The following is a 27,475-nucleotide window of genomic DNA, read 5'->3' as shown; positions in this document are numbered from 1 at the left end:
CAGTGTGTATATTTTGTTTGCATTCAAGGTCTCCCTCAACGAGGTGGAGTATGTAGATGATTGTGGGCTGGTGCAGCTAATACGGTCTCCTGATTTATTACTCTGTTTGTCCCTATGGGGACAGTCTGACCCTGGGTATGTATGGCCATCATGTTCTCCTCCTTACTTGCAGGGCCATCTGTTGCATGAATGTTATTATGCCTTTAATCAGTAGGGTCAGCTCCACAAGATACAGCAGGAGGGTTCCACCAGGTTGTATGGTACGCTGAGTCTTCTCTGAGGTGCGGGTAGGCTTGTAATGTCCACAGCGGGTCACGTGGATGCACCTCAGAGCATGTGGCAGTGAAGCCCACCTCCTTAGTGTTGGAGGTTATTTTGGTGGTTTAATTGGCTATATTTGGCATTGCAGCTAGACCAAATGGCTGATTTTCCAGCATCTGGTGTGTCAGGTTATCTACATCTGTTTTTTTCCAAATCCTGTTTTCTCTGTTATGGCATGTATTGGGTTTCAACATATCACACCCTTTTTTCCTGGATGTGGTGTGGATGTCGAATTATTATGGTATGTAACAAATGGGCAACGTGGTGAATAAGATGTGAAATGAATGGGGGTGCATGGGGGTTGAGGGAAACAGTATTATTGATGAGGTTTATTAAGAAACTTTTTCTAGGGCTGGTTAGGGCATATGGCCATTGAAACTTTATTAGAGTGGGGATGGACATTGAAGGGAGGACGTATCTCTTCGTTGATTAGCAGTAGTAGTTATTCGTTTGTAGGGGAAAGGCAGGATAGTGGATTGGGCTTTTGTGTTATTATGGTGGAATGGGTGGAATCAAGAGCAGTAGTTAACTTTAACTATATTTGTTTGTAGAAGAATTATTTGTTACAAGTGAGGTACTTTATGTTTGTAGACACTGTGTTGGGTTTTATAATCAAACACATATTCCGCCAACAAGTGTCTTAAAGGGGATGGTAGTGCTGATATCCCTCTTGTGCTTCAAAAATTGAACATGTTTGAAGTGAGTTCATTGCAAACCGTTCCTCCTTTTCAAGTTATTGTTATACTGCAAACAAAGTTGTCAAATCGCCTAAGAAGTCATTTGTGCAAGGTGTGAGAGGCAAAGTTGTGTATTTACCCCTGAATTTGGAAGAACATGTTAATACTCTAGGATTGAAGCATGACATTGCAGATTCTTTGTTTTAGTAAATGGTGTTGCCACTAAAGATGAGAGAATTTGACAACAGCTTATTGATATTGGAAACGTGAAAAATGCATTTGAGTTTCTATTGGAGCACAATGATTTATAGAAAGGCAGTCTGACTGTACCAGACTTGTCTACGCTTGATGTTGAGTCATTAAACAAAAGCAGTGAAGGTCAGTTTCAGCATCTATCTTTTGTAGGAAAAAATAATTTGTAGAAACAATACATTATTCATCCTCTACACTCAAGTAAAGTCATGGGCGACAGTTTAGAATTGTATCAAATGAAAGCAATGAAAGGTACACCAATTAGTTGTCATGACCAATATTCGAAACATTGCAGGAGCTGTTGAATCCCACAGACCCACTAAGATGTGCTCTCAACTAACTTATTTACCAGTTGTGTCCGACACAACCCATGGGGTAAGGGGAAGTGGATAAAATAATGAACTCAGACACTGGATCTTCTAACTCGTCCTGGTACATGCATGGGAAAGACATTTACAAATATATGAATGCTCTTTACCTTTTTCCCTTAAACTATTACTCTCAATCTATGGTTCAAATACCTGAACTCTCCTCTGCAACTGCCTAGAGGATAACCATCTTCTTTTGACCTAAGTTGCCAAAATTGAGAAACTGAATATACTTTTTGTCAATTGCAGTCTGTGAAAGTATTTAACTTCCACTTGGAACTTTTCTTTTCCAAAAGAGGTTAAAAAATAAAACTTGCTCCATGCTTTAAAGTCTCACTTAATTTCCTACTAAAGAACTAATACTGCTCAAACTCCCAATAATCCTTATGGTGTAGGTGTACACAATAGTTTCTAAGCAGGATTAAAACTTGTTTTGCCACTGGTGTCTTTTCAGAGAATTTATACGCAACTGCCTCAATTGCTGATAACTTGTCTGGTTCAGTTCAATAGTGAGTCCAAAAGGTATTCTTCTAGTTTTTAAGGTGTTAATATAGGACTGGACTCTTGTGATGTTCACTCAGAAAATGAAACAATAAAGTTTTAGCTGTTTTGAACCTTTCCTGCAATACCAACTTTCGCCGGGCACACCGCCCACTTCTAAATAAAAACAAATACTGTCAGGAAATGAAAACTTCCCTCCCCCAAGTTTCCACACAACAATTAAACAGTTGAAAACACTGTGCAACAGAAAATATGCGCTCTGCTCCCTTTTGATCTGTAGATTGCAGGAATCCAGAAACGAAGGCAGAAGCTCACTTCAAATGAAACACTGTAGCGCAAAAGGAAAGCCGACCTGGAAGCCTTGAACTCACGGGTGATAACGATGCAGACACCTCCTCCGGTCTTCACACGTGGAGCCCTGAACTCCCTGCTGATCTCGACGTGGGCACCTCCTCCGGTCTTCTCAAGCGAAGCCTGGAACTCCCAGCTGATTGCGAAGCAAAGTAACCTCCTCTGGTCCTCATAAGTGGCAACGTAGATACCACCTAAAAGTGTAACAAAGTAAACACATTATGTTACAGATTGGCTGGAATGAAACTTCACTGCACAACAAGAGGACAAGAGGAAAAAAACGTGCACACACAGTCAGAACTACTAAGCCTTTAACACTCTCAATTCCAGTTAATATTCTAGTTCCAAAAGCTCACTAAATTGCTTTAATATGAAAATGTTCATAAACTGAAAGCTACTTAAATGAAGTTTTTTCTCCTTTATTTTCTTTCTATCTTTTCTCCTTTTGCTTGAATCTTCTTCTCCTACCCAAAAAGGTTAACTTCAAAGGAAAACCTGACTTCTTCCTGTGGAAATTCTTGCTCACAGATTATCTTGGCCCAAAACACAGGGACACCTTTTTACACAACCTGCTCTCAAGAAAACTCAAATGAAAGGCAGCTTAGAATGCTAATCTCTTCCCTTTGTCTTTTCATCCTCCAAGAAGCCTGTTCCTTTCCTCCATCTTGGCTAGGGAACCCACCAAAAATCTGGAAACAAAGGTCAAGGCCCAAACCAAACTCAAAAGAGATTTTATAGAAAGATTTGTATAAAAGAGTGAAGGTGATTTTAAATACAGATTGATTTAATGTGCATGTAATCTACCCAGGGACCTGACATTAGTATCTGGGAAAAGACATTAGAAGCCCATTGTTTTTTCCAACAGGTACTGGAGGGAGATTGGATGATCAGAAATGTGTGAATCTCTGCTTCAGAATATCGTTGTACAAGAATATATTCAAAAGATTCACGATTCAGCACCAATGTTGAATATATTTTTCACTTATTGTATGGTAGTGAATTTTCAACATTATGTTATGCTGTTGCTCATACACTTCAGACCAGAACTAGATTTCAAAATCTTTCTGCATGTGAGATGCTGCAACAGGTGAAAGAAAAAAATAAAGTTTTAGAGGGCAAACTTATGAATAGTCTTGCTACAATGAGAGGAACTAAAGAATATTGGTATAGGAGAGACTCTGAGGTCAGATGCATGATCAGAAACTTGGGATCTCCAAACTTGTTTGTGACTTGAAGTTGCGCTGAGTATGGTTGGGATGATCTTGCAGAGTGGATTCAGGAAACTAATGCAGAGAAAGACAACATAGAACACATGGCACCAGAGAATTGTGTTCTATGGACACTGTAAGTGTATCACATTTTTTCATCACAGATTTTTAGCCATGTTACACTTTATATGTAATAAAGAAAATGGTCCACTAGGCCCTGTACAACATTTCTTTTGGAGAAAAGAGTACCATTCACACGGGGCTCCACATATACATATGCTGTTGTGGATTAAATATGCTCCTCAGTTTAGTAAGGAAAGTGATAGCTGTATGATCGAGTGCATTGAAAAATATGTCACTTGTTCTATTCCAGCTCAGCATGTGAATGCTGATCTACTCAACAAGGTGGAAAGGTTTCAAAAGCATTCATGTGGAAAATACTGTCAAAGAAAATACAAACATAATGTTGAGGAAGATGTCCCGTGAACGCTGCATACCTGAGCTTCCTTTAGAGGGACGTGGAGAGGTATCCAGTCTGTCCAGTAGGTCATTGATTTGAATATGAAGTAACGCAAGGAACCAGTACTACTCCCACCTGCAAAAACACGAGGTCGGAGGGGGACCGGCTCCCAATGCCACGAATGGGCGCTTCCCTGATTAGCGTGGCATCAGGACAGTGCAAGCACTGGCAGGGAAGGCTGACTTCTGACTGGTCGTGGTACGCTGAACTGGTAGTTGAATGCCAAATTCGGAAGGCGAGAAGCGATGACAGGATCATCTTCAGAGGCTCAGTACCCAGGCAGCGACAGGAGGTCAGGCAAGGGGGGGGTCCTAAAAGGTAGAACAAATCCCCAAGCTGGGGACGGCTGACAGGTGGGAACCAGGAGGCTTGGGTTATGAAGCAGGAAACTCAGAGAAACTGGGGAACCAAGGAAAGCAAGGACCCAGGGAGGCCAGGGAACCAAGAAAAGCAAGACCCAGGGAGGCCATGGAACCAGGAAGGTAGAGACCCCAACGAAGCAGGGAACCAAGGAAAATATGGACCCAATGGGACCAAGGAACCAAGGGGGAGACCCCAGGGAACCAGAGAACCAAGACCAAGAACCCCGAAAACTAGGAAGGCAAGGTCCCAGGTACAGGGTCAGGAGTTGAGGACAGCAACAGGAATCAGGCAGGAATAGCTGGAGGCGAAGCAGAAGATTCAGGAACCAAACCGCATTCTGTTGCAACTTGTTTCCAAATTGACCGACCTGATAAGGGGCTGCCATGGGAACGAGGCTTGGAATGCAAGCCTGCGTGGACCGTCCCCACAATGAGGCCCGGAATGCAAGCTTGCACCTCTCAGACCTGAAAGGACAGCGCATGCGCAGAAGGCCAGACACAGCCGTCTGCGCATGCGCAAATCGGGGACAATAGTACCCAAGGAAATGTAGGCCGGGAGAAAATTCAGCGTCCATAAGTGGAACCTAGGGTAAATCCCCTTAAGACGGGGTCCCCTGTACTCAGCCACCCCACCCAACCAGCTGGGTAGGTTTTGTGACACATAAAGACAAGTACTACACTCAGTGCAGATTTGGCTTTCCAAGACTTGTGACACCAGTTGCTCAAGTGAATAGTTTAATGTCATCTGTTCGACACCATGTTACTGTTAAGTCACAGAGAAATACCTATCATTTAAAAAGAAATAAGGAATGCCAATTAATTAATTATTACAATCCTGTCATTGCTCAGCTATGGAATGCAAAAACTGGTGTAGAGTTTATTGCCGATAATTCAACAGCTGTTGCTCGTTATGTAACAGCATGCATGACAGAAGCAGAAAAGAGCAATGCAGCAGAAGTATGGGCAGATTTATCATCAGATAAGAAGAGAGTGTGGTAGCTAAGAAGCTGTAGATCGGCTAACTAGTTTGCCTCTGTATGGACATAGCATTAGTGTAGTTTGGTTAAGTCTTGGGCGAGCTAGTACTAGAAATCAGGTATTGAAGCCTTTGACTGAAATTGAGCAGTTAGCTCAAGCAGCACCTGACAGTACAGAGATTTTGAAAACCAACTTGATTGATACATATTGTCCAAAGCGATCTGAATTGTTGGAGGATCTTTGTTTATATGAAGTAGCACAACGCTACTCATATCAAAATATTCAAGCAAACAATGACAGAGGGGTTTAAAGTACATGGATGTAGTGGTTGTCTAGTGAGACATGAAAAGGCAAGTCTCATTAGCCACATGAAACTGTCTTGCAAAAGTGCAGAGAAAAAATAATTATTTTATTTTTGTATTTTGCAGTTGTTCTTCACATGGCGTGCAGAGAGTGATTTACATGGCAGTTTTGAAACTTTAGGAAAATAATTTTTGCTAAAAAAAAGCTTAATTACATATCCAAAATTTGCGCAGTATTTGGAGTTACTGGAGAAAGAACCGTTGGCAGCTGAATTGGCAAAAGAGACTCCTGAGGGCAGGCAAGATTCTGCAGCATGAAGATGTCCTTGGTGGCCAATTATTCAAACTGATATTGAGCTTGCTATGGAGGAAGTAGCAATTGCAATGCAATAAAGTAACAAAGTAACGTTGCAGATGTGAATTGTGATGAATTTGTTAGTAAACTTAATATAGAGCAAAAAGAAGTTTATAATAAAATTAAAGATAGGTTCTTACATGGTTTATTGCATGACAAGTGTGAATGCTTTTGTGTGCAATACAAACCTGTATTGCTATATGTTAGTGGACAAGCAGGAACAGGTACATCTTTTTTAATGAATGCAATAAGAGCTATGATCCATTCCTCTTTGTCATGTAATGTATTGTAACTAATCCAACAGGTTTAGCAGCATTTAATGTAGGAGGTGTTACTTTACATCGCCTGTTAATGTTGACAGTAGAGCATGACAACAAACTACAATATCAGAAACTTTTATCAAGTGCAGTACAAGAAGTAGAAAAAGTTCTTAGAAAATGAAATACCTTGATTGTAGATGGTGTCTAACTTGATTCTAGCTTTCATTCACTTGCAAATGCAAGAGGTTTTGAAGACTGACTACAACATTTTGTTTGGAGGTAAACATGACTTGTTAAAATTAACTCCTGTGAAAGGTCAACCAGTTTTTAGAATGCTGCAATCTAAGGATACTCAAAAAGGTATAGAAAGTATTGGTCATTTTAACCTTTGGAATTGTTTTGAATTCCAGGAACTTACCATTAATATGTGGCAATCTGGAGATTTAGGAAGTGTTTTATAATGGCGCAATCCCATATGAAAACGCTCCATCAATCAGGCCCTTAGAGTATGCAGAAATGCCTAATAAGATTTGTATAGGTGTGTTTGAGGAAAATGTGAAACCAGTCTTAAAGAGAAGACTGATTTCTAACATGTTTCATGTAGATTGCAGTATGTCTGATGTTATGTTGCCTCTTCAGGAAATAAACATTTTTTGTGTTGCTTTGATGTGTACACCTGCAGGGTGTAACAAGTTTAACTCTACAATGCTACTATTAGAGAAGCAAAATATTGTAGAGATAAAATCATGTGATGTTTTAGATGGTCATGTTATGCCTTTAGAGTTGGATAAGAGAGCAAAAGCTTGATTAGGTCAACTAGAGAATTTGATTTCTAAAACAGCAGGTCTGGAAGCAGTTTTAAAACTGTGCATCAATGCATTGTAGAAGAGGAACTCAAATGTAGAAATTGGTCTAGTCAATGGAGCAATGGGAAGAGTGATTGCATTTTGTTAAAGTATATTTTACATAAAACCGCCTGATAACGAACATTCGCCTACACGTATTCCCATTGCACTGAAAACCGCATTTGAATGAAACTGAAGAAGGCTGACTATGCCACAATTTTAGAATCATCCGCCATTTTGATTAACTTCTGTTTCTGTCTCATGTTAAAGTTTGTGTTTTCGGCTGCAGCAGAGAAAAATTGACTTTGTGCTGTGTCAACGTAAATAAACATGTTGTGGCTGCTGAAAGTGGATTGTTTGTCCTGCACTAAGAAACCTTGGAGCTAAACTAGAGTTGAACTGAACAGTAATTTAGATGTTGTCTATACCAATAGTCAAATTACCAATGGGAGTCCTGGGAGTCACTCTGCCAGACATTAGTCCTGGTTACGAGAGACTTACCCAGAGTCTTTAGCTCACTATCTTTCACAGAGAAGAAATATCCCAAACATATCAGTCTTTGTCCTGCCCTGGGGCAGCCCAGCACCGAAATGCTAGGCAATTCTCCTCTGAACAAGAGTACCAACAGCATCCCCAGACAGGTGTTTCGGTCTGGTTGGACCACATCAGTAGGGAGGAGCTGTGCCTCCCTAAGAATAGTGAGCAAGGGGTCCACGTCTGGATTCCCCTAGTAACTTAGGGTGAGACCCAAAGTTACTTAAATATGCAAATTACCAATGGGGGTCCTGGGAGTCCCTCTGCCAGACATTAGTCCTGGTTACGAGAGACTTACCCAGAGTCTTTAGCTCACTATCTTTCACAGAGAAGAAATATCCCAAACATATCAGTCTTTGTCCTGCCCTGGGGCAGTCCAGCACCGAAATGCTAGGCAATTCTCCTCTGAACAAGAGTACCAACAGCATCCCCAGACACGTGTTTCGGTCTGGTTGGACCTCATCAGTAGGGAGGAGCTGTGCCTCTCTAAGAATAGTGAGCAAGGGGTCCACATCTGGATTCCCCTAGTAACTTAGGGTGAGACCCAAAGTTACTTAAATATGCAAATTACCAATGGGGGTCCTGGGAGTCCCTCTGCCAGACATTAGTCTGGTTACGAGAGACTTACCCAGAGTCTTTAGCTCACTATCTTTCACAGAGAAGAAATATCCCAAACATATCAGTCTTTGTCCTGCCCTGGGGCAGTCCAGCACCGAAATGCTAGGCAATTCTCCTCTGAACAAGAGTACCAACAGCATCCCCAGACACGTGTTTCGGTCTGGTTGGACCTCATCAGTAGGGAGGAGCTGTGCCTCTCTAAGAATAGTGAGCAAGGGGTCCACGTCTCGATTCCCCATGTAACTTAGGGTGAGACCCAAAGTTACTTAAATATGCAAATTACTAGTGGGGGTCCTGGGAGTCCCTCTGCCAGACATTAGTCCTGGTTACGAGAGACTTACCCAGAGTCTTTAGCTCACTATCTTTCACAGAGAAGAAATATCCCAAACATATCAGTCTTTGTCCTGCCCTGGGGCAGTCCAGCACCGAAATGCTAGGCAATTCTCCTCTGAACAAGAGTACCAACAGCATCCACAGACATGTCTTTCGGTCTGGTTGGACCTCATCAGTAGGGAGGAGCTGTGCCTCTCTAGGAATAGTGAGCAAGGGGTCCACGTCTGGATTCCCCTAGTAACTTAGGGTGAGACCCAAAGTTACTTAAATATGCAAATTACCAATGGGGGTCCTGGGAGTCACTCTGCCAGACATTAGTCCTGGTTACGAGAGACTTACCCAGAGTCTTTAGCTCACTATCTTTCACAGAGAAGAAATATCCCAAACATATCAGTCTTTGTCCTGCCCTGGGGCAGTCCAGCACCGAAATGCTAGGCAATTCTCCTCTGAACAAGAGTACCAACAGCATCCCCAGACACGTCTTTCGGTCTGGTTGGACCTCATCAGTAGGGAGGAGCTGTGCCTCTCTAAGAATAGTGAGCAAGGGGTCCACGTCTGGATTCCCCTAGTAACTTAGGGTGAGACCCAAAGTTACTTCAATATGCAAATTACCAATGGGGGTCCTGGGAGTCCCTCTGCCAGACATTAGTCCTGGTTATGAGAGACTTACCCAGAGTCTTTAGCTCACTATCTTTCACAGAGAAGAAATATCCCAAACATATCAGTCTTTGTCCTGCCCTGGGGCAGTCCAGCACCGAAATGCTAGGCAATTCTCCTCTGAACAAGAGTACCAACAGCATCCCCAGACACGTGTTTCGGTCTGGTTGGACCTCATCAGTAGGGAGGAGCTGTGCCTCTCTAAGAATACTGAGCAAGGGGTCCACGTCTGGATTCCCCATGTAACTTAGGGTGAGACCCAAAGTTACTTAAATATGCAAATTACCAATGGGGGTCCTGGGAGTCCCTCTGCCAGACATCAGTCCTGGTTACGAGAGACTTACCCAGAGTCTTTAGCTCACTATCTTTCACAGAGAAGAAATATCCCAAACATATCAGTCTTTGTCCTGCCCTGGGGCAGTCCAGCACCGAAATGCTAGGCAATTCTCCTCTGAACAAGAGTACCAACAGCATCCCCAGACACGTGTTTCGGTCTGGTTAGACCTCATCAGTAGGGAGGAGCTGTGCCTCTCTAAGAATAGTGAGCAAGGGGTCCACGTCTGAATTCCCCTAGTAACTTTGGGTGAGACCCAAAGTTACTTAAATATGCAAATTACCAATGGGGGTCCTGGGAGTCCCTCTGCCAGACATTAGTCCTGGTTACGAGAGACTTACCCAGAGTCTTTAGCTCACTATCTTTCACAGAGAAGAAATATCCCAAACATATCAGTCTTTGTCCTGGCCTGGGGCAGTCCAGCACCGAAATGCTAGGCAATTCTCCTCTGAACAAGAGTACCAACAGCATCCCCAGACACGTGTTTCAGTCTGGTTGGACCTCATCAGTAGGGAGGAGCTGTGCCTCTCTAAGAATAGTGAGCAAGGGGTCCACGTCTGGATTCCCCTAGTAACTTAGGGTGAGACCCAAAGTTACTTAAATATGCAAATTACCAATGGGGGTTCTGGGAGTCCCTCTGCCAGACATTAGTCCTGGTTACGAGAGACTTACCCAGAGTCTTTAGCTCACTATCTTTCACAGAGAAGAAATATCCCAAACATATCAGTCTTTGTCCTGCCCTGGGGCAGTCCAGCACCGAAATGGTAGGCAATTCTACTCTGAACAAGAGTACCAACAGCATCCCCAGATACGTGTTTCGGTCAATAGTGTCATCCTTGTTCAAACAGTGGAACAGAAAGCTGAATAGCTGAAACTGTGTGCCTTTTTGCAGATATCTATGTGTATGTTCCTTGAAACTGGACTAACCTTAAGACTGAGAACAAACGAAAAACCAACATGACCAAGTAAAGCAAAGGTTGTTACCATTGTGCTATGTGTGCAGAAAAATATGTCTACTGTTTGAGGAAAACATTGAACAATGTATTATTTTTTATTTTTATTTTATTTTATTACATTTGTTATACGCCCAGACCCGGGGGTATCACGGCGTAGTTACAGACAATGGGATAATGCAATCTTAGAATGAGCATAGAGGAGTACAGGTATAACAATCAAAAATATACAATAGTAGGAATCAACAATATACACTAATATACAAAGTGGTCAGGTGAAATAATTGATTGGAGGGGGTTAGTGCACTGGTTCAGTTAGAACTTGTTGAAGAGCCAAGTCTTCAGAAGGCTTTTGAATTTGGGGAATGAGGTTTCATTCATAATGTAGGTAGGTAGCGCATTCCAATATCTGGGGGCCAGTATTTTGAAGCTGCTGCCCCCTGCTTTCTCTCTTTTGTATCTGGGGGTTTCAAGGAATGCGTTTTTGTTGGACCTGAGGAGTTTGGTCTGGGGCTTCAACATGACTGTGTTGTTGAGGTATTTGGGCGCTTTGTTAGCCCTGCATTTGTGGGTGATGCTCAGGGTTTTAAATTGTATTCTGGCTTGTATGGGGAGCCAGTGGTGGTCTCTTCTGGTGTTGGATATATGTTCAGATTTTTTGATGCCTAGAGCTGCTCTGAGGGCTTTGTTTTGCATGAGTTGAAGTTTAGCTATGTTGGCTTTGGAGGTGCCAAGGAATAGGATATTACAATAGTCTAGCTTAGACAGTATGAGTGCTCTGGCTAGAGTAACACAGTTGCTGGTAGAGAGGAATTTACGGCTGAGGGAGATGAGTTTAGAGGTGTAGGAAGTGGATGAGGCTAATGTGTTTACTTGTTTAGACATGGATAGTGTGGCATCTAAGTACACGCCGAGGGTCTTGACTTGTTTAAGAACAGGGATAATGGTTCCATCGATGGTGAATGATTTAAAGGCGGGCTCAAGGGTGTTGATTTTGCTGGAGGAGCCTAGTATGAGGAGCTCGGTTTTGTCGTCGTTGAGACAGAGGCTGTTGTTAGCCATCCAGTTTTGGATGAGTGAGTAGATTTGGTTAACCAGGAGGGAGTCTTGTTCATGGTTGCCTGAGAGAGGAATGAGGATTTGGGTGTCATCGGCGAAATTAGTATAGATGACACCCAGGGTATCCAAGGCTGCAAATAATAGCTTGGTGTATGCATTGTACAAAGTGGGGGATAGGCAGGAGCCTTGCGGCACACCTGCAGGGACAGACACTGGGTCTGCTGATTCTTTGCCGATGGATACTCTGGAGGTCCTGTCAGCCAAGAAGGATTTGATCCAGTTGGTAGCGTTCTGAGCTAGGTTGAAGTTGTTTGCTAGAGTGTTACAGAGTTTGTCGTGGTCAACCAGATCGAAGGCCGCTGAGAGGTCCAAGAGCATCAGAAGGCAGAGTTTACCTGCTTCTCTGGTGGCATCCATTTGGATCTTCAGATCAAGGAGGGCTGTCTCTGTGCTATGGTTGGGGCGGAAACCTGACTGGCGATCTCCTAGTAGGTGATGTTGTTCCAAGTGGTTCTGAATTTGGCAGTAGGCTATTTTGTCGATTATTTTTAGGAGAAATGGGACCGTTGTGATGGGTCGGTAGTTAGTGGGTATTGTTGGGTCCAGGGAAGGTTTTTTTAGAAGTGGTGTCACCCAAGCTTTTTTGATACTGGTGGGGACTGTGTTTGTGAGGAAGGAGGCGTTGATGAATTCAGTGATGATAGGTGTGAGAGTGGGGGCGCATAGTTTTACTAGATGGGATGGGAATTGGTCTTCCTTGCAGTTGGAGGCTTTGAGTTTCGTTATAGTGTCAAAGACTTCTTTGTTAGTCACTGGTGAGAATTGGAATGGGGGACCAGTAGTGGCGTTTGAGGTGGTCGTTGATATGGTGGGAGGAGTTTTGTCAGCTAGGAGTATTTTTTTACTATCGATTTTATTTTGTAGTAGGAGGATTTTGGATGAGAGTGCGTTTTGAATGGTGGTGCACCAGTCTTTGCTAGCGTTTGAAGGTGCTGAGATTTGACAGGGGTTTTCGAGCTCTCTAAGAATGGTAAAGAGTTCTTTGCTGTCTGAGGACGCGTTAGCAATGCGGAGGTTGAAGGCATTGGCTTTTTGAGTGATTATTGCTGATTTGTAAATTTTGTTGGCTTCGGCGAAAGCTGATGCCGATTCTGGGGTGTTGTTTTTCTTATGGAGGTGTTCAAGTGATCTTTTTGTGCGTCTTAAGGCTATAAGTTCTTCATTAAACCAAAAGCAGGAGCGTTTATCAGGTCTACGGGTTTTAGTGGTGATGGGTGCAAGTAGGTCGATGGTTTGGGTGAGGCATTGTTGGTATTGTTCTGCTAGATAGGAGGGGTTGTTGGTGCCTAGAACCATATGGGCAAAGGAGGCACTCAGGGCTGGAATGAGTTTGTCGGAAGAGAGCTTTTTGATATTTCTAGTCTCAAAAGTTTCTGGTTTTTTAGGGGTGATGTGTTCGGTACTGGTGTTGTCTATGGTGAAGTTGATTGCATAGTGGTCTGACCAGTTGATTGGGAGGATGGAGTCAATGGTGACTCGAGAGTTAAGAGTGAGAAGCCAGTCTAAGGTTCTTCCTTTTGAGTGGGTGGGTTTATCTACCAGTTGTATGAAGTTCATCTCTGACATGGCTGTATAAAATGTAGATGCTTCTGAGTCGAGGGGGTCATTGTATCCTAGGTTAAAGTCACCGAGGACTATGCATTTGGTTTTAGGCTTGATGAGGGGCGTTAGGAGTAGTGGGATGTCCAAGTCAGGGTGTGTGTTTTTGTTAGGTGATCTGTACACCACTAGTAGGTTGGTGGTGCTTTTGGGGTTGGAGGTATACTTGACTAATAGGAGTTCATAACCTTGTATCTGTTCTATTGGGCATTCTCTGATTTCCAGGGAGGTTTTGGCTATTATGGCAACTCCGCCTCCTTGGGTATTTGTCCTGTCAGTTCTCAGGATGCTGAATCCTGGGGGAATAGCAAGGGCTAGAAGTGGTCCTGCTGCTGGGTGAAGCCAGGTTTCAGTGACCACCAGCATATCAAGGTGTTGGTCTTCTATGAGGTCATGGATATCTATAGCATGGGCACCTAGTGAGCGGGCATTGATGAGTGTAGTTTTGAGGGTGGAGGTGGGGGCCGGGGGTGGTGTGTTACCTTCGATGGGGGAAGAGTCAGTGGTTTTGTTATTGGTTTGGTGTTTGAGTGGTGCGTTGTGGAATCTTTTGTGTTGGAAATTAGTAGGTGTGGTGTTTAGTTTGGTCAATGTATTGGGTGAAGTGGTGAGTGAGGTAGCTCGTAGGGACATTTTGGTTCTAGACATGAGTCTATGGAGTCTTTCAATGCCCAGGATGGGTGAGGTTGTGTCATTAATGCAGATGGGTATGGTATGATTGTGTGTAGGCGGGTTAGGACTAAGGCACGGGATGTCTGAGGTTGTTACCCTCTTGATGGTGATGGGCGTATTGTGTGCCTGAGGAGATGGTATGGGGAAGGGGGGGAGTGTGGGGAGGAAAGGGGTGGGGCAGGGGATGGGGAAGTGGCGTGGACAACCTAGTCTAACTAATCCATCGCCAACCTTGATGAAGTGTCCTCTGGTGCATGGTGTAATATTAGGGACTATACAAAAAGGGAACATGATGATGGTGAGGAGTGCTAGCATTATATTGGTGGGTGCTGGGTGGGTAGAGCTAGAGTTCAGTGAGCTGTCTGGGCACCTGGACTGGGAGCAGTAATCCAGTACAGGCAGGCTGTGCTCTAATGCAATCACAGCATCAGCCTGGGTAGCTAGTAGGGTGCACGGGCAGTGGGTCACCTGGAATTGATATTGGCAATCAGGCAGAGAAGCATAGGTCACTAGCAGTATGCACAGGCGATGGGGCGCCTAAGTTCGAATATAGCAGTTCAAGGCACAAAACATCACAGGGTGCACAGGCAGTGGGTCACCTAGATTTGGTTTTAGCAGTTCAAGGCATAAAACATAACAGGGTGCACAGGCAATGGGTCACCTAGATTTGATTTTAGCAGTTCAGGCATAAAACATAGCAGGGTGCACAGGCAGTGGGTCACCTAGATTTGGTTTTAGCAGTTCAAGGCATAAAACATAACAGGGTGCACAGGCAATGGGTCATCTAGATTTGATTTTAGCAGTTCAGGCATAAAACATAGCAGGGTGCACAGGCAATGGGTCACCTAAATTTGATTTTAGCAGTTCAGGCATAAAACATAGCAGGGTGCACAGGCAGTGGGTCACCTAGATTTGATTTTAGCAGTTCAGGCATAAAACATAGCAGGGTGCACAGGCAATGGGTCACCTAAATTTGATTTTAGCAGTTCAGGCATACAACATAGCAGGGTGCACAGGCAGTGGGTCACCTAGATTTGATTTTAGCAGTTCAGGCATAAAACATAGCAGGGTGCACAGGCAGTGGGTCACCTAGATTTGATTTTAGCAGTTCAGGCATAAAACATAACAGGGTGCACAGGCAATGGGTCACTAGCAGAGTGCACAGGGGGTGGATGGGTGACCTAGAGTCGAATTAGTTAGCATACTGAGGAGTTGCATTATATAGCAAATTGGGGATTGTGCTTTGCTAGAGGAAGGGCTGTGTGTGGGAGCAAGGAGGTATAGCGTTCCAACTTTAAGTAGTCGATTAAGCGGCACAGTAGCAGTGGCAGCTTACCTGGAGCGGGGAGGGCAGAGGTGCGGGTCCCAGGCTCCTTTTGTGCTGATCCAGGGTTGATTTTCCACACTACCGCCACAGAGCGCAAACAGGAGCAAACAGACTCGACTGGCCTTAAGAGGCCTTTGGAGTATGTGAACTGGCTATGAACCCTTAATTAATAAGTAATGCAAAGAAGGGCTGGACGATGTAACCGGGAATGTGGCCAACTGTATAAATACCTGTGTCTTTGTAATGTCCAGCACTCTCTCCCGTCACTCTGTCTGCTGGTACACACTGTAAGGCATTTGGGAGCCAGATAGCTATCTGATTAAAAATTGTACATGTACTTCTGAACTCGTTACTGGCGTATTTCATTTTTGGTGGTACTAAGCCTCGATATTTCTTTGGTCTTTCAATTTCACACTTTTCCTCATAGTACAAGTATTGAACATGTTGAAGTTAAGTTTGATCATGTAGAAGGAATTAATTTGATTTCTCAGAGCTCTGCATGTTTCATGCTTTTTAAGGATACCTTTGTGAAAAGAGCACAGTTTCCATTGTGTTCTGCTTATGCAATAACTATTCATAAATCACAAGGGTTAACTTTAGAAGCAGCACTTATTGACATTGGTCATACAGTGTTTAAAGAAGGAATATCATATGTAGCTTTGTCACGTGTGAAAAATATAGGTCTATTTTTAATAAACTTTGGTGAAAGGAAAGTGACAGCTGACATTTCTTGCATTGAATAATATAATAGGTTTCGTGTACTGTATGCTCCTCACCTGAACCTTATACCTGTGAAGCTCTCATTCAGGTGATGTAAGGAGTCAGTGAAAGCACATTCAAATGAAATCAGTCCTTATAAGACTAAAAAAACAACGGAATGTAATGGAGTTGGAGAGTCCTTCAACTATAAAAAAAAAACTCATTGAAGCTTTAGTAATGAAACAGGGGTTGAATGCTATTGTAATTAAGATGTGCGTATGTTGTTTCAAATGACTCCATTGATGCAAGAAATAGCTTCAAGAGCAGAGAAGCAGCTATGTGTTGAACTTTCATTCCTTAAAATATCTGTAGATGAAAATCCACACAGTTTGCATTTGGCAATATCAATCAGAAATGTAGTAGCTGTTGCAAGTGGAAATCAAATATTTTCTCAAATTACACAGGAAGATAGTCAAGAATTTTTTTATGAAAGTCTTTGAGATATTAGTGAAAGAAACTGTTAATGTAGATAGGTATGTAGGAATTAGTTACAAATGGAATCATATGTGTCCAAAATGTGAGAAAGGTTATTCTCCTCCAGATCTTTGTGAAGGATGTGTGTATATGCATGTGCCTGATCAGAAAAGTGTAAAATGTTCTGACCTTGTAACTCAAGAATTCAATGGCATGCAATGCAGTGATGGTGGTAGTAATTTACAATCAACACTGCAAAATCTAGTTTTTAATAAGTGTGTATTGATTATGTTTCAAAGATACAATATAGATGGTAAGCAAATTAACACGTCAATAATGAATGTTGTAAATAGTCAAGTTTCTGTTAATAAGAAATATTTGAAAACATGTGCAATTATTTTTCATTAGGGGGCATCCAATTAATCTGGACATTTCACAACATGGGTGCATACAGAAGTAGAGTGGCTTGTTTGTAATAACTTTATAGTCACACACTAAGCTAGATTGCCAAAGGGTTTATAGAATTAAAATATATGTGTAATATTCTTTGTGAATATAAACATGCAAAATAAAAAATTTGAATTAGAAAAATAGGATAATCGTTTTATGTAAAGTAGGACATGGTTTGTTACTAGGATGTTTTTTAAAACAGTACTAAATAAATGGAGAGGTAGTATTTAGAAAATTATACAATTTAGAATAGAAAATAGCATTCTGCAATCTTCTACATATGTGTTATCGTGTAAAAAACTGCATATTTTAATATGTACAAATGTTCCCCATGAGTGTGAGGTTACATAAATGGTTCATGTACATTATTTTGAGTGTGAGGGAGTGTAAAAGCTGATGACTGTTTACATATGAAACAAGTAAACAATAGATTGTAGATACAAAAACATATAGTGCAATTAAAATACAAAATCAAAATATCTGGCTGAAAAGGTTACTTTGTTACATGTATAAATATGTTTTATGTGCAGTGTTGAGTTTTTAGAAAAGTCAGACAATCTATTTGGTCATTAAACTGTGCATGTTCTTTCATTTTGTATGGTAGGTTTAAGATAATTGTGATCAGTTTCTAAGATGTGCAGGTGGCCAGAAAGAGGATGCATACCAGATTATGAGAGAAGTTATGAAATGGCAATGTAGATATAATTTTTATAATTTAGAAGATATTTGATAGAGTAAAAAAGGTATTCCACACTGTTTAGCAGTATCAGTGATAACAGAAGTTTAGATAATAATTTATAGTTTTAAGGTTTTTGAAAATATGAAGTCTATGGTATGAAATGTCATTATGAACGTCTCATGTGTGTAAGTGGCCAAACAAGGGATGCACACAGATTTTATGAGAAGTATGAAAATTACATTTGTTATGTTATTAGTGTAGTTTTTGATAAGTGTTAATATGTTTATTCACAACATTTTTTTATTGTCTACATTTTATTTATAATATAGGTATGACTATAGTTTAAAAAGATCAATACTTAAAATAATGTAACAGTGTTGGCATGTCTACATTTATTTCTTTGTAAAACTGAAGACATAGTTATGTTATATGTCTTGGTTTCCTGGCGAAGGTTGCATAAAGTAATCTGTAAATAATTCATCAAGTAGCATAAAATAATCTGTGTATAATATTGTAAAGTTTGTGCGTTGTAGTGAAATACATTTATTGGTGTACGAAGTATGGATGTTGTAGGCAATTCATTTTCGAATTTGCTGATGCAAAAAGCAGTTCATAATGACTTAAATGTTAACTATTTAAAATAACAGAACAGAGGATTTTTTCTCCATTGAGAAGATTTTTTCCTCTATAGCATGATTAATTAACACAACTTTATAATGGATGTGTGCTAGGAATACAATCAGTATTCCTTTAGTGTAATTATGAGAAAACAAACAAATAATTTAATATTTATTTTGTTATGATAAACACCATAATACCACTGCAGTGTTAATAGTGCATGGCATAAATGGCCTTAATGATTAATATTAACTAAAACATTTTTTTTCAGAGTTCATATATGGAAGAAAAAGGCAAGGACAAATAAAGGTATTTGGTAAGACTTTGGATAAATATATATGTGTAATGTATATATGTGTTAGCACAACGCTCAATATTCTTCGCCAAAAATTGAAGCTCTTTCTTGGCAGTTGAACCCGTCATGTAGTTGACTAAATCTTCCTGCCAATGTACCAGTCACAGGAGTCAAGAATACCCCCTGACAGATCTTTTAACCAAATAATGAATGGACACCACAGGAAACCGCCAGCCTGCAAAGGAAGTCAAAATTAATATGAGCAGAAATTGTCCATAATAGCCAATTCGGAAACAAGTATAGAAGGCAATACCTGATGACTAGCAGGAAAATGCTGAGTATGAAATACTTGTACTCGAAGACATCTAACCTAGAAAACACCAGATCAGTTAGACTCTAAGGAATGAACTAAGTTCCTAAATAAGACTCAACATAGAACACTCTTACCATATGTAAAAGATCTTTCAGGTCCATGAAGAAAAATGAATCCAGAAAGTCCAAAAGTCAATCCAATAGTCCACCTACCAACCGCCGGCACGAGGACGCCTAAGTAAGTCCCAAGTACAGTTACCGTTTATGAGATGAGTTCAGGAATCCACCTACCAACCGCCGGCACAAGGACGCCTAAGAAGTAGCACAAAGTGTCTCTAGTTACATGCAATGGGCAAACGGCTGCACGAGAGTCTGCAGGAGGAAGGTATTCCGAGCTCCCTCAGCGGAGATCACAGATCCAAGGCGAGTCGTAGAAGAGGTCCGGATCAGCAGCAATGAAGGTAAGACAGAGGCAAAATCACTTGGGCAGTAGCAGGTCGGGGACAATTCCAAATGTCATAACAGCAGGAGCAAACAGGAACCAAAATGTTAGACAGAGACAGGTCGAGAACACTTTCCGAGGTCGTACGAATCTGAGATACAAAGTAGACAAGAAGGACACACCAAGAGTTCCAGGAAACAGGCCAGATCAGAAATGTAAGGGTCAAGAGAAGTCACAAGAATCACTTGGCTGTAGAATACAAATTCAGAAGTGAAGTGCGAAATTCAAGCGGGGCATAAATACGAAAGACGCTGATCACGTGATCTGGAAAACGGAGCTGAACGTGAGAAAACAGGTGATCTTAAAAATGCAGAGCATCCGTGTTTCCAGGGCAACCCCCAGCCCTGTCAGAAAGAATGATAGCGTACCGAATGATTATGGGTACGATTGCTGTGGGAACGTTTCCGTATTCCATGAGGTAATGGAAGGCTTTGTGTGGGAACGGAGAGAGGAATAGGTGCCGTTCCTGGACACTGAGCTCTGGGTCTAGCAGAACACCTGATCCCCCTTCGCTTCCTGACAATATGCATATACACAATTTTTTTTTTTACAATATTATTCCTAGTGGCGTTTACGGTATTAGCCAATGAATAGCAGGGATTTTTGAGTACTGAAACTGCATAAAATAAATTACAATAGATATTGTAATATATTTTTGCACTCTGGCTTTAATTTTATCTATTTTTGTAACATAAAAGATGGCCCTTAAAAGGGCTATTTTGGAGGATGGGAAGAGGCGGGTGGAATAGGGGATGAAAAGAATCACTTAGAATGAAACATAAGAATGAAACACTTAACAAAGGGAATTAAAATAAAATCCAACATATTTTTTTCTTTTCTTTCTTTTTTTTTTTTAGAAAAAAGGGGGCAAAAAATTGCCACTCCAAAAAAAAAAACCTAAGCATGACAGGTAATCTGATGTTCAGTGATTGACTTCAGCCATTGCTCAATTGTGGCATCTCCCTTGACTACCCAGTCGCAGCATTTTTTACACATGACTTTCATCATGTTTAGATTGGGTGTCGGTAACAGAGGAGTCAGTGTAGTGAATACCACTGCTGATGTAGAGGCTTCATTTCCACTTGGTGGTGTTGATGTACTGGTGAATGGAGGTTCTGCAGGTGGTGCTGATCTTCGTCTATACAATGAATGGGTCCCATGCATTTTTCTTGGGTTGTTCATGGGCTTTATGAAATTCATCATCAACATCATCCCAGTGGACTCTGACCAAATGGTTGATCATTATCGATGTTCCTAGACATTGAACCGGAATATTGGAAGGCACACGGCGTGGAGTCTTATTGCAGAAGGTGCACAGTACCTCCTCCACCTCTTTCCTGGAGTGGTGTTCCTTCACTTTAAAGAAGTACCAACTTTTCATTCCTGTGTGTTTGTTCCTTGGTGGTGAAGGATTGTCGACCCAAATTATGTCATCCTCACTGCTCCGACTGTCTTGGTCGGACATGTTGCAATGACCCACCAGGGAGGAAAATATAAAAGAATACAAATAACAACACGAAAATGACAATGCTGCAAAAAATGAAAAACTTTGAAAAAAAAAGTAAAACAAAAAATAGACAAACTAAACACATCACAAGACAAAGGAAAATTGGATTTTGGGAAAACTGAGTAAAAAGGATGAAGAGATTAAAGGGTAAAGTGCCAAAAGTGCTTGCAGTTACTCAGAAACCCTTTCACTAGCAAGAACAGAAAGCAATGATTAATGTAAAGTTATGTTTTCGTGGGTGTGGTGATTATTCGCAGCTACAAACTGCTGTGCCATCTGATTGGGCAGTCTCGTATGCGCGGATATCATCCAACAGCGTGGGCATAGCCGCGTCAATGCAGCGCAACATGTAATTGGATGATTCGTTGACACGTATAAAAGTCATGTGTAAGCGTGGATCCGGAACGCGTGCCATGATGGGCTGGCGCATTTTCTGAGAAGGGGCGTAGCCGCATTACAGGAGTTCTACGTCCCTTTGGCTTATTCATATGCGCGGGTTACATCAGATGGCATGGGCATACTTCGCATTGTGTGATTGGTTCATTTTTTGGCGCGTGTAGGCGCAGAACCGCAGCACGTGAAACCACTGGCTGGCGTATTAGGGGTGAAGATGCTTAGCCGCGTCGAAGAATGCGGACAGTCTATTGGCTCATTGTGCACATGCGGGTTACATTCCTCCCCAGTCATTCCTTGGTAGACGCGGCTAAAAACATTTTTTTTAAAATATATAAGTATATCTACATATATATGGGCAGTAGTCTTGTAAATATTTATTTTAAAATATATTGACAGTTACTGTAAAACTGTAACACCTATTCATGAACAGTACATATACATCTAAATACTTTAACAAGTTAAGTACATATGAAAACTTATTTTTTGTAACAACATGTTTATCTGGGGGGAATGTGGTTGTCCAATTGCCTTTTATTTTACTTTCTAGACATAATACAGTGTTTTGATTAGGTGAATTGTCTGTATCATTAATGTTAATTATGTATGCAATACAAAACCCCTTGAAATTCAAGGAAAAACTTTAGTTGCAGGGACGTTAAGGTGAGAACGTAATGCAACAAAACCCTGGAAATTCAGCTAAAGCCACCTTTACTTTGCACCCCCTGTTGCGCAGCCTAGGATCACAATTATGACATCACATATCACATCACTGATGACATCACTAATTGCATTACAACAGTAACTGGCCTTAAGCAGGGACTTAAGCCATGGGCAGTGTGCATGGCCAAATATATTGTAACACATGAATGCGTACTAGTCATGGCCTTCAGTTATGGTCATTGGTCACAACCTTCACTCATTTGCACTGAATATTTAAAACACTAACAGGCTACCAAGGATAGATTTTGCCCTTTACCAGTGGATACAGCTTTCAACTGTGTCCACTGTATATTATGTACACTGGTCAGGCACTAACCATGGACATTAGCACAATACAGGCCAGTGGCCACTATCATTGGCTGTGCCCACTATATATTCTAATATATAAATGGGCCACTAGCCATGGCCTTTGATCTTGAGCAGTTTGCACAACTTTTGGCCATGTCCACTGTATATTTTACAATAATAAAATGCAATAAGCAATGGCCTTCGGCCGTGCCCTCTATGTATTATACAATACAAACCAACCACTAGCTATGGCCTTCAACACACTACTGGCCACAGGCTATGTTGTTGGTATATTCCAACATATTAATGGGTACTAGCTACGGCCTTTAGCCATGGCCACTCACTACAGCTTTTAATGTTGCCCACTGTATATTTGAAAACAGTGATGGCCCACTAGGCACAGCTTTTAACCATGCACATTGGTATTTTTTAACAGTAACTGACCACTAGCTATGTCTTTTGGTACTGGCCAGTGACCCCAGCCTTTGTCATGACCTAAATTGTTATTAAGGTAATCAAGCTTTTCATGAGCTAACTTATAAATGATGTTATGTCTAATTCCATTATTTCTGTAATCAGTTATATTCAATTTAATTAGTGTTGTCACCAGTGATGTCATCAGAGATGTGATCTGTGATGTCATCATTGTGGTAGTAGACTGCACAACAGGGGGCGCGAGGTTAAGGTGGCTTTAGCTGAATTTCCAGGGTTTTGTTAAATTAAGTTCTCACCTTAACATGCCTGCAACTAAAGTTTTTTCCTTGAATGTGTGTATATATATATATATATATATATATATATATATATATATATATATATATATATATATATATGATACATTACTCACTGCAATCCTATTTCTGATGCTTGTATCTGCTTAGATGCACATGCTGTGCATAGGCCGACATCTAGTGGAAGCTGCGGAGTATTACAGTTTGTTTTTCGAAACTCGAAAATGGGCGTCGACACAGGACGTGCCAGTAACACTATCCCTAGTGTGACATCCACTGTACCCATGATCCCTCATGCGTGTAGGACCCTCAGATTGTATTTTTTCTGACATGGGGTAGCATGAGGAGTAGCGTGAGTACAGATTATCCAAGAAGATAGATAGGAAGATAAGACTACAAGCATCCATGCGCCTTCTCTCAGAGGGGACAAAGGGTGGGTTGCATGTGAATCTAAGCAGATACAAGCATCAGAAATACGATTACGGTGAGTAATGTCTCCCTTCTGAGGCTTGTGGAATCTGCTTAGATCACATGCTGTGCATAGGTTAGCAAGCAGTGTTAGAAGAAGGAGGTTGAATGTGAGAAGGGTCCTGAGCAAACAGATGTCTTAGAACCACTTGTCCCACTTGAGTATCTGTCTCGGAATGAGTGTCAATGCAGTAATGCTGAGTAAAAGTGTGACTAGAGCTCCAAGTAGCTGCTTTGCAAATGATGTCAAAGGGTACACTTGCAATGAAAGTCAGAGTGGCCCCCTTGCCTCTTGTAGAGTGGGCTCTCGGCGTAAAAGGCAGAGTCTTTTCAGAAAGGGAGTAACATAGTTGGATACAATTGACTATCCATTTGGAGATGGCACCTTTTAGAGACGCGATCTCCTTCTCTGCCTGTAGCTACGGAGACAAAAAGTTGGTCTGTTTTCCTTAGCGGTCTGGTCTTGTCTACATAGTAGAGGACCACTCTTTGCACATCTAGAGTGTGTAGTTTCACCTCAGCAGAGCTTTTGGGTTCTTGGAAGAAGGCCGGAAGCTCGATGGACTGGTTAATGTGGAATTTAGAAATAAACTCAGGTGAGAACCTAGGGTGTGTTCGTAGAACCAGTTTATCCTCATGAACAGTAAAGAAAGGATCCTGCACTGACAGAGCCTGAATTTCACTGACCCTTCTTATGGATGTAACGGCTACTAAGAAGGCAGTTTTATAGGTCAGGTGTTTGAGACTGGCATTATGCACGGGTTCAAATGGTGGGCTCATGAGTTTAGCAAGTACCACATTCAGGTCCCAAACAGGTGGTGGGTTTGAAGTTGGGGGGGTGGAGTCTCTTTAACCCTTCCATGAAGGATTTAACCACTGGTACTTTCAACCACGAAACCTTGTAGTGGGAAGTGGTGTAGGCTGAAAGTGCTGCCAGATGTACCTTTAGTGAGTTAAATACCAGGCCTGCGTCCAGCAGGTGGAGAATGTAAGTGACAATATTGGAAGGAGTGCAATCAACTGGTTTGATTTGCTTATTCTGGCACCAGATAAAAAATCTTTTCCATTTATCAAAGTAACAGTGCCTCGTGTTAGGTTTCCTAGAATCCTTTAGGAAGTCCATACATATCTGTGGTAAGTTGAGATGTACAAACTCTATGACTTCAGGAGCCATGCTGCCAGGTTCATTGAGCTGGGTTGAGGATGCACTGTTTGACCTTGGTGCTGGGACATTAGGTTGTACAAGCACGGGAGTCTGATGGGTTCGCACACTGCTAGTCTGCGTAGGGGTGGGAACCACGGTTGCCTCGCCCACATGGGAGCAACTAGGATGAGCGTCATCGATTCCCTGTGCATCTTGTTGACCACCTTCCTTATGAGAGGGGTTGGTGGAAAAGCGTAACATCCCTGACCAGTTCATCCACATGGCGTTCCCCTTGGAGTCTGGCTGGGGGAACCTGAATGCGAATCCTGGGCATTGCCTGTTTTTGCTTGTGGCGAATAGGTCTGTAGTGGGGAAACCCCACTGTGAGAAGATGTCCTCTACAACTTCTCTGAGTAGACACCATTTGTGTTCTCTTGGGAGGGGATCTCTGCTCAAAGCGTCCGCTAGCGAATTGAGATCCCCTGGAACATGTTGAGATGACAGGTAAATGTTACGTCTGAGTGCCCTTTTCCAGATTTTCTGGGCATGCTTGGACATATTTGGTGAACGAGTCCCTCCCTGTTTGTTTAGTTAAAACATTGCTGTTGTGCTGTCTGTCAGGATCTGCGCTGACAGGTTCAACGGGTGGGGCTCGAACACTTGAAGCGCTCTGAATATTGCCAGAAGCTCTAGCAGGTTGATATGATTCTTGGCCACTGTGTGAGACCAGAGACCCTGAGCTGTGTGGTGAAGGAGGTGTGCTCCCCACCCTGACAGGGATACGTCCATAGTGACTACAGCCTGTACCTCTGGATCATAAAAGGGTTTCCCCTTTGACAGGTTCTCTCTTGTCCAGCAGTGAAGACTTTGTACAAGTGTTGGCAAAACGACCACTAGATCGTCCCACTGACCACTTGCCTGAGACCACTGTTTCGCCAACCATTCTTGCAAGGGTCGCATGCGTAGGCGCGCGTGGGGGACCAGGTAAATACATGACGCCAACATGCCTAGCAAACGCATCGCTTTGCGCACCCTTATCTGGCGACCAGGCTATATAGAGGAATTTGCAGTAGTAGATTCTGAATTGTTTCCTCTGATGGAAAGGCCAATCCCTCTTGAGTGTTTAGGACAGCTCCTAGGAACTGTTTGGAGGTGCTTGGCACCAGTCTTGATTTTTTCTCGTTTATGGAGAAACCCATTTCGAAGAGGAGGTCGATCGTTCTTTGAATGTTTGCTCTGCAAATTACTGGGGTCTCCCCCGTGATGAGCCAGTCGTCCAGGTAAGGGTACACTGGGATTGCCTCCCTGCGTAGGTGTGCCGCCACCACCGCCAGTACCTTGGGGAATACCCTTGGAGCCGAGTCTATACCGAAGGGCAGCACCTTGAACTGGTAGTGCTGACTGTCCACCTTGAAGCGCAAGAATCTTCTGTGCGCTGGGAACATGTAAATATGAAAATAGGCATCTTTCATGTCAAATGTTGCGATGTAATCCCCCTTTTTTAGGAGGGGGGATTACCTCTTGGAGAGTTGTCATGCAAAACTTTTGGGGCTTGACATACTTGTTTGCAGGGCGTAAGTCTGATACTGGGCGCATTGTCAGATCTTTTTTTGGCACAAGAAAGTAAGTTGAATAAATACCCTTGTTTACCTGGTTGCCCGGGACGGGTTCTATCGTGTCCTTTGCTAGAAGATTGACGATCTCCTCGAGGAGGATCTTCTGGTGGTCTGAGGAATGGATCTTTTGACGTGGAGGGTGGTTTTTTGGACGTTCGAGTAATTCTATGCAGTATCCTGTGGACACTGTGGACAGCACCCATCTGTCTGATGCGATCCCTTCCCAAGCTTGGGTGAAGTTGGTAATGCGTCCCCCTACTGGGGATGCGTGAGAAGGGACCCTAAACGCGGCGACACTGTTTTGCGGGAAGCGTGCCGCCTCTGCTGGGGCTGCCTCCACCCTTACCACAGCCCCTCTTGTTTCCTCTGCTGTAACTCTAGGTAGACTGCTGGTTGTTACCCCATGAAGTACCTTGCCCCTGTAAATAGTTGGAGCCTCTTTGTAAATTTTGGCCGTGTGGGTGACAAAAATTACTATTGCCTCTTTGATTAGGGGGCTTGTTGGTCAACTGTCCCAGAGATTTCAGAGTCTCATACTCATCTTTGGCATTTTTTAATGTGTCCTCTACTGCTTTGCCAAACAGTAGATTAGGCTCCACCGACATGTCGATTAGGGATGCTTGTGTCTCGGGTTTAAACCCTGACTGTCTTAACCAAGCATTCCTCTTAATGACAGTGCTCTCAGCTATTAGCCTGCCGGCGTTATCTGCGGCATCAAAGGTTGCCTTATGGATGCAACCGGACACGGCTCTCCCCTCCGACGCAACGTGGGCCAACTGGCCCTTTAAGGGTTCCAGTGCGGAGCCGATGAGGGCAGCTACTTGCTCCCACTGGTGGCAGTTGTAACTAGCCAGCAGAGTGGTGGAGTTGGCAATCCTTGCCTGGTAAGCGGAAGTGGAAGCCACCTTCCTTCCCAACCCGTAGATTTTCTTGCTCTCCTTGTCGGGGGGAGCCTCAGATGATGATAGAGGCATTCCTGCCTCTTCCGGGTATTAGTAACTACCAGGGAGTCCGGCTTCAGTTGCCCCCTTATGTAAAGCAGGTCTGATTGGGCTGCCCTGAACAATTTCGTGACTCTGGGGTTTACTGCCCTGGTGAGGTTAGGAGTGAGAAGGGAAGGGTCAATTCTC

General features: G+C 42.6%; 1 protein-coding gene across 1 annotated transcript in view; it reads right to left on the bottom strand.

Moving 5' to 3' along the window:
* Positions 1-27,475, bottom strand: part of IZUMO3 (IZUMO family member 3) — a 280,359-nt gene that overhangs the window by 58,222 nt on the left and 194,662 nt on the right. Inside the window, exon 4 of the mRNA XM_069649595.1 lies at positions 2,491-2,664. Coding sequence (XP_069505696.1) covers positions 2,491-2,664 — 174 coding nt within the window. The remainder of the gene's footprint in view (positions 1-2,490; positions 2,665-27,475) is intronic.

Source organism: Ambystoma mexicanum, chromosome 1p, assembly GCF_040938575.1.
Source record: "Ambystoma mexicanum isolate Mex_15411 chromosome 1p, UKY_AmexF1_1, whole genome shotgun sequence".
Lineage (NCBI taxonomy): Eukaryota > Metazoa > Chordata > Amphibia > Caudata > Ambystomatidae > Ambystoma > Ambystoma mexicanum.
The sequence above is the reverse complement of the archived record's forward strand: the minus strand, read 5'-3'. Positions and strand labels throughout refer to the sequence as shown.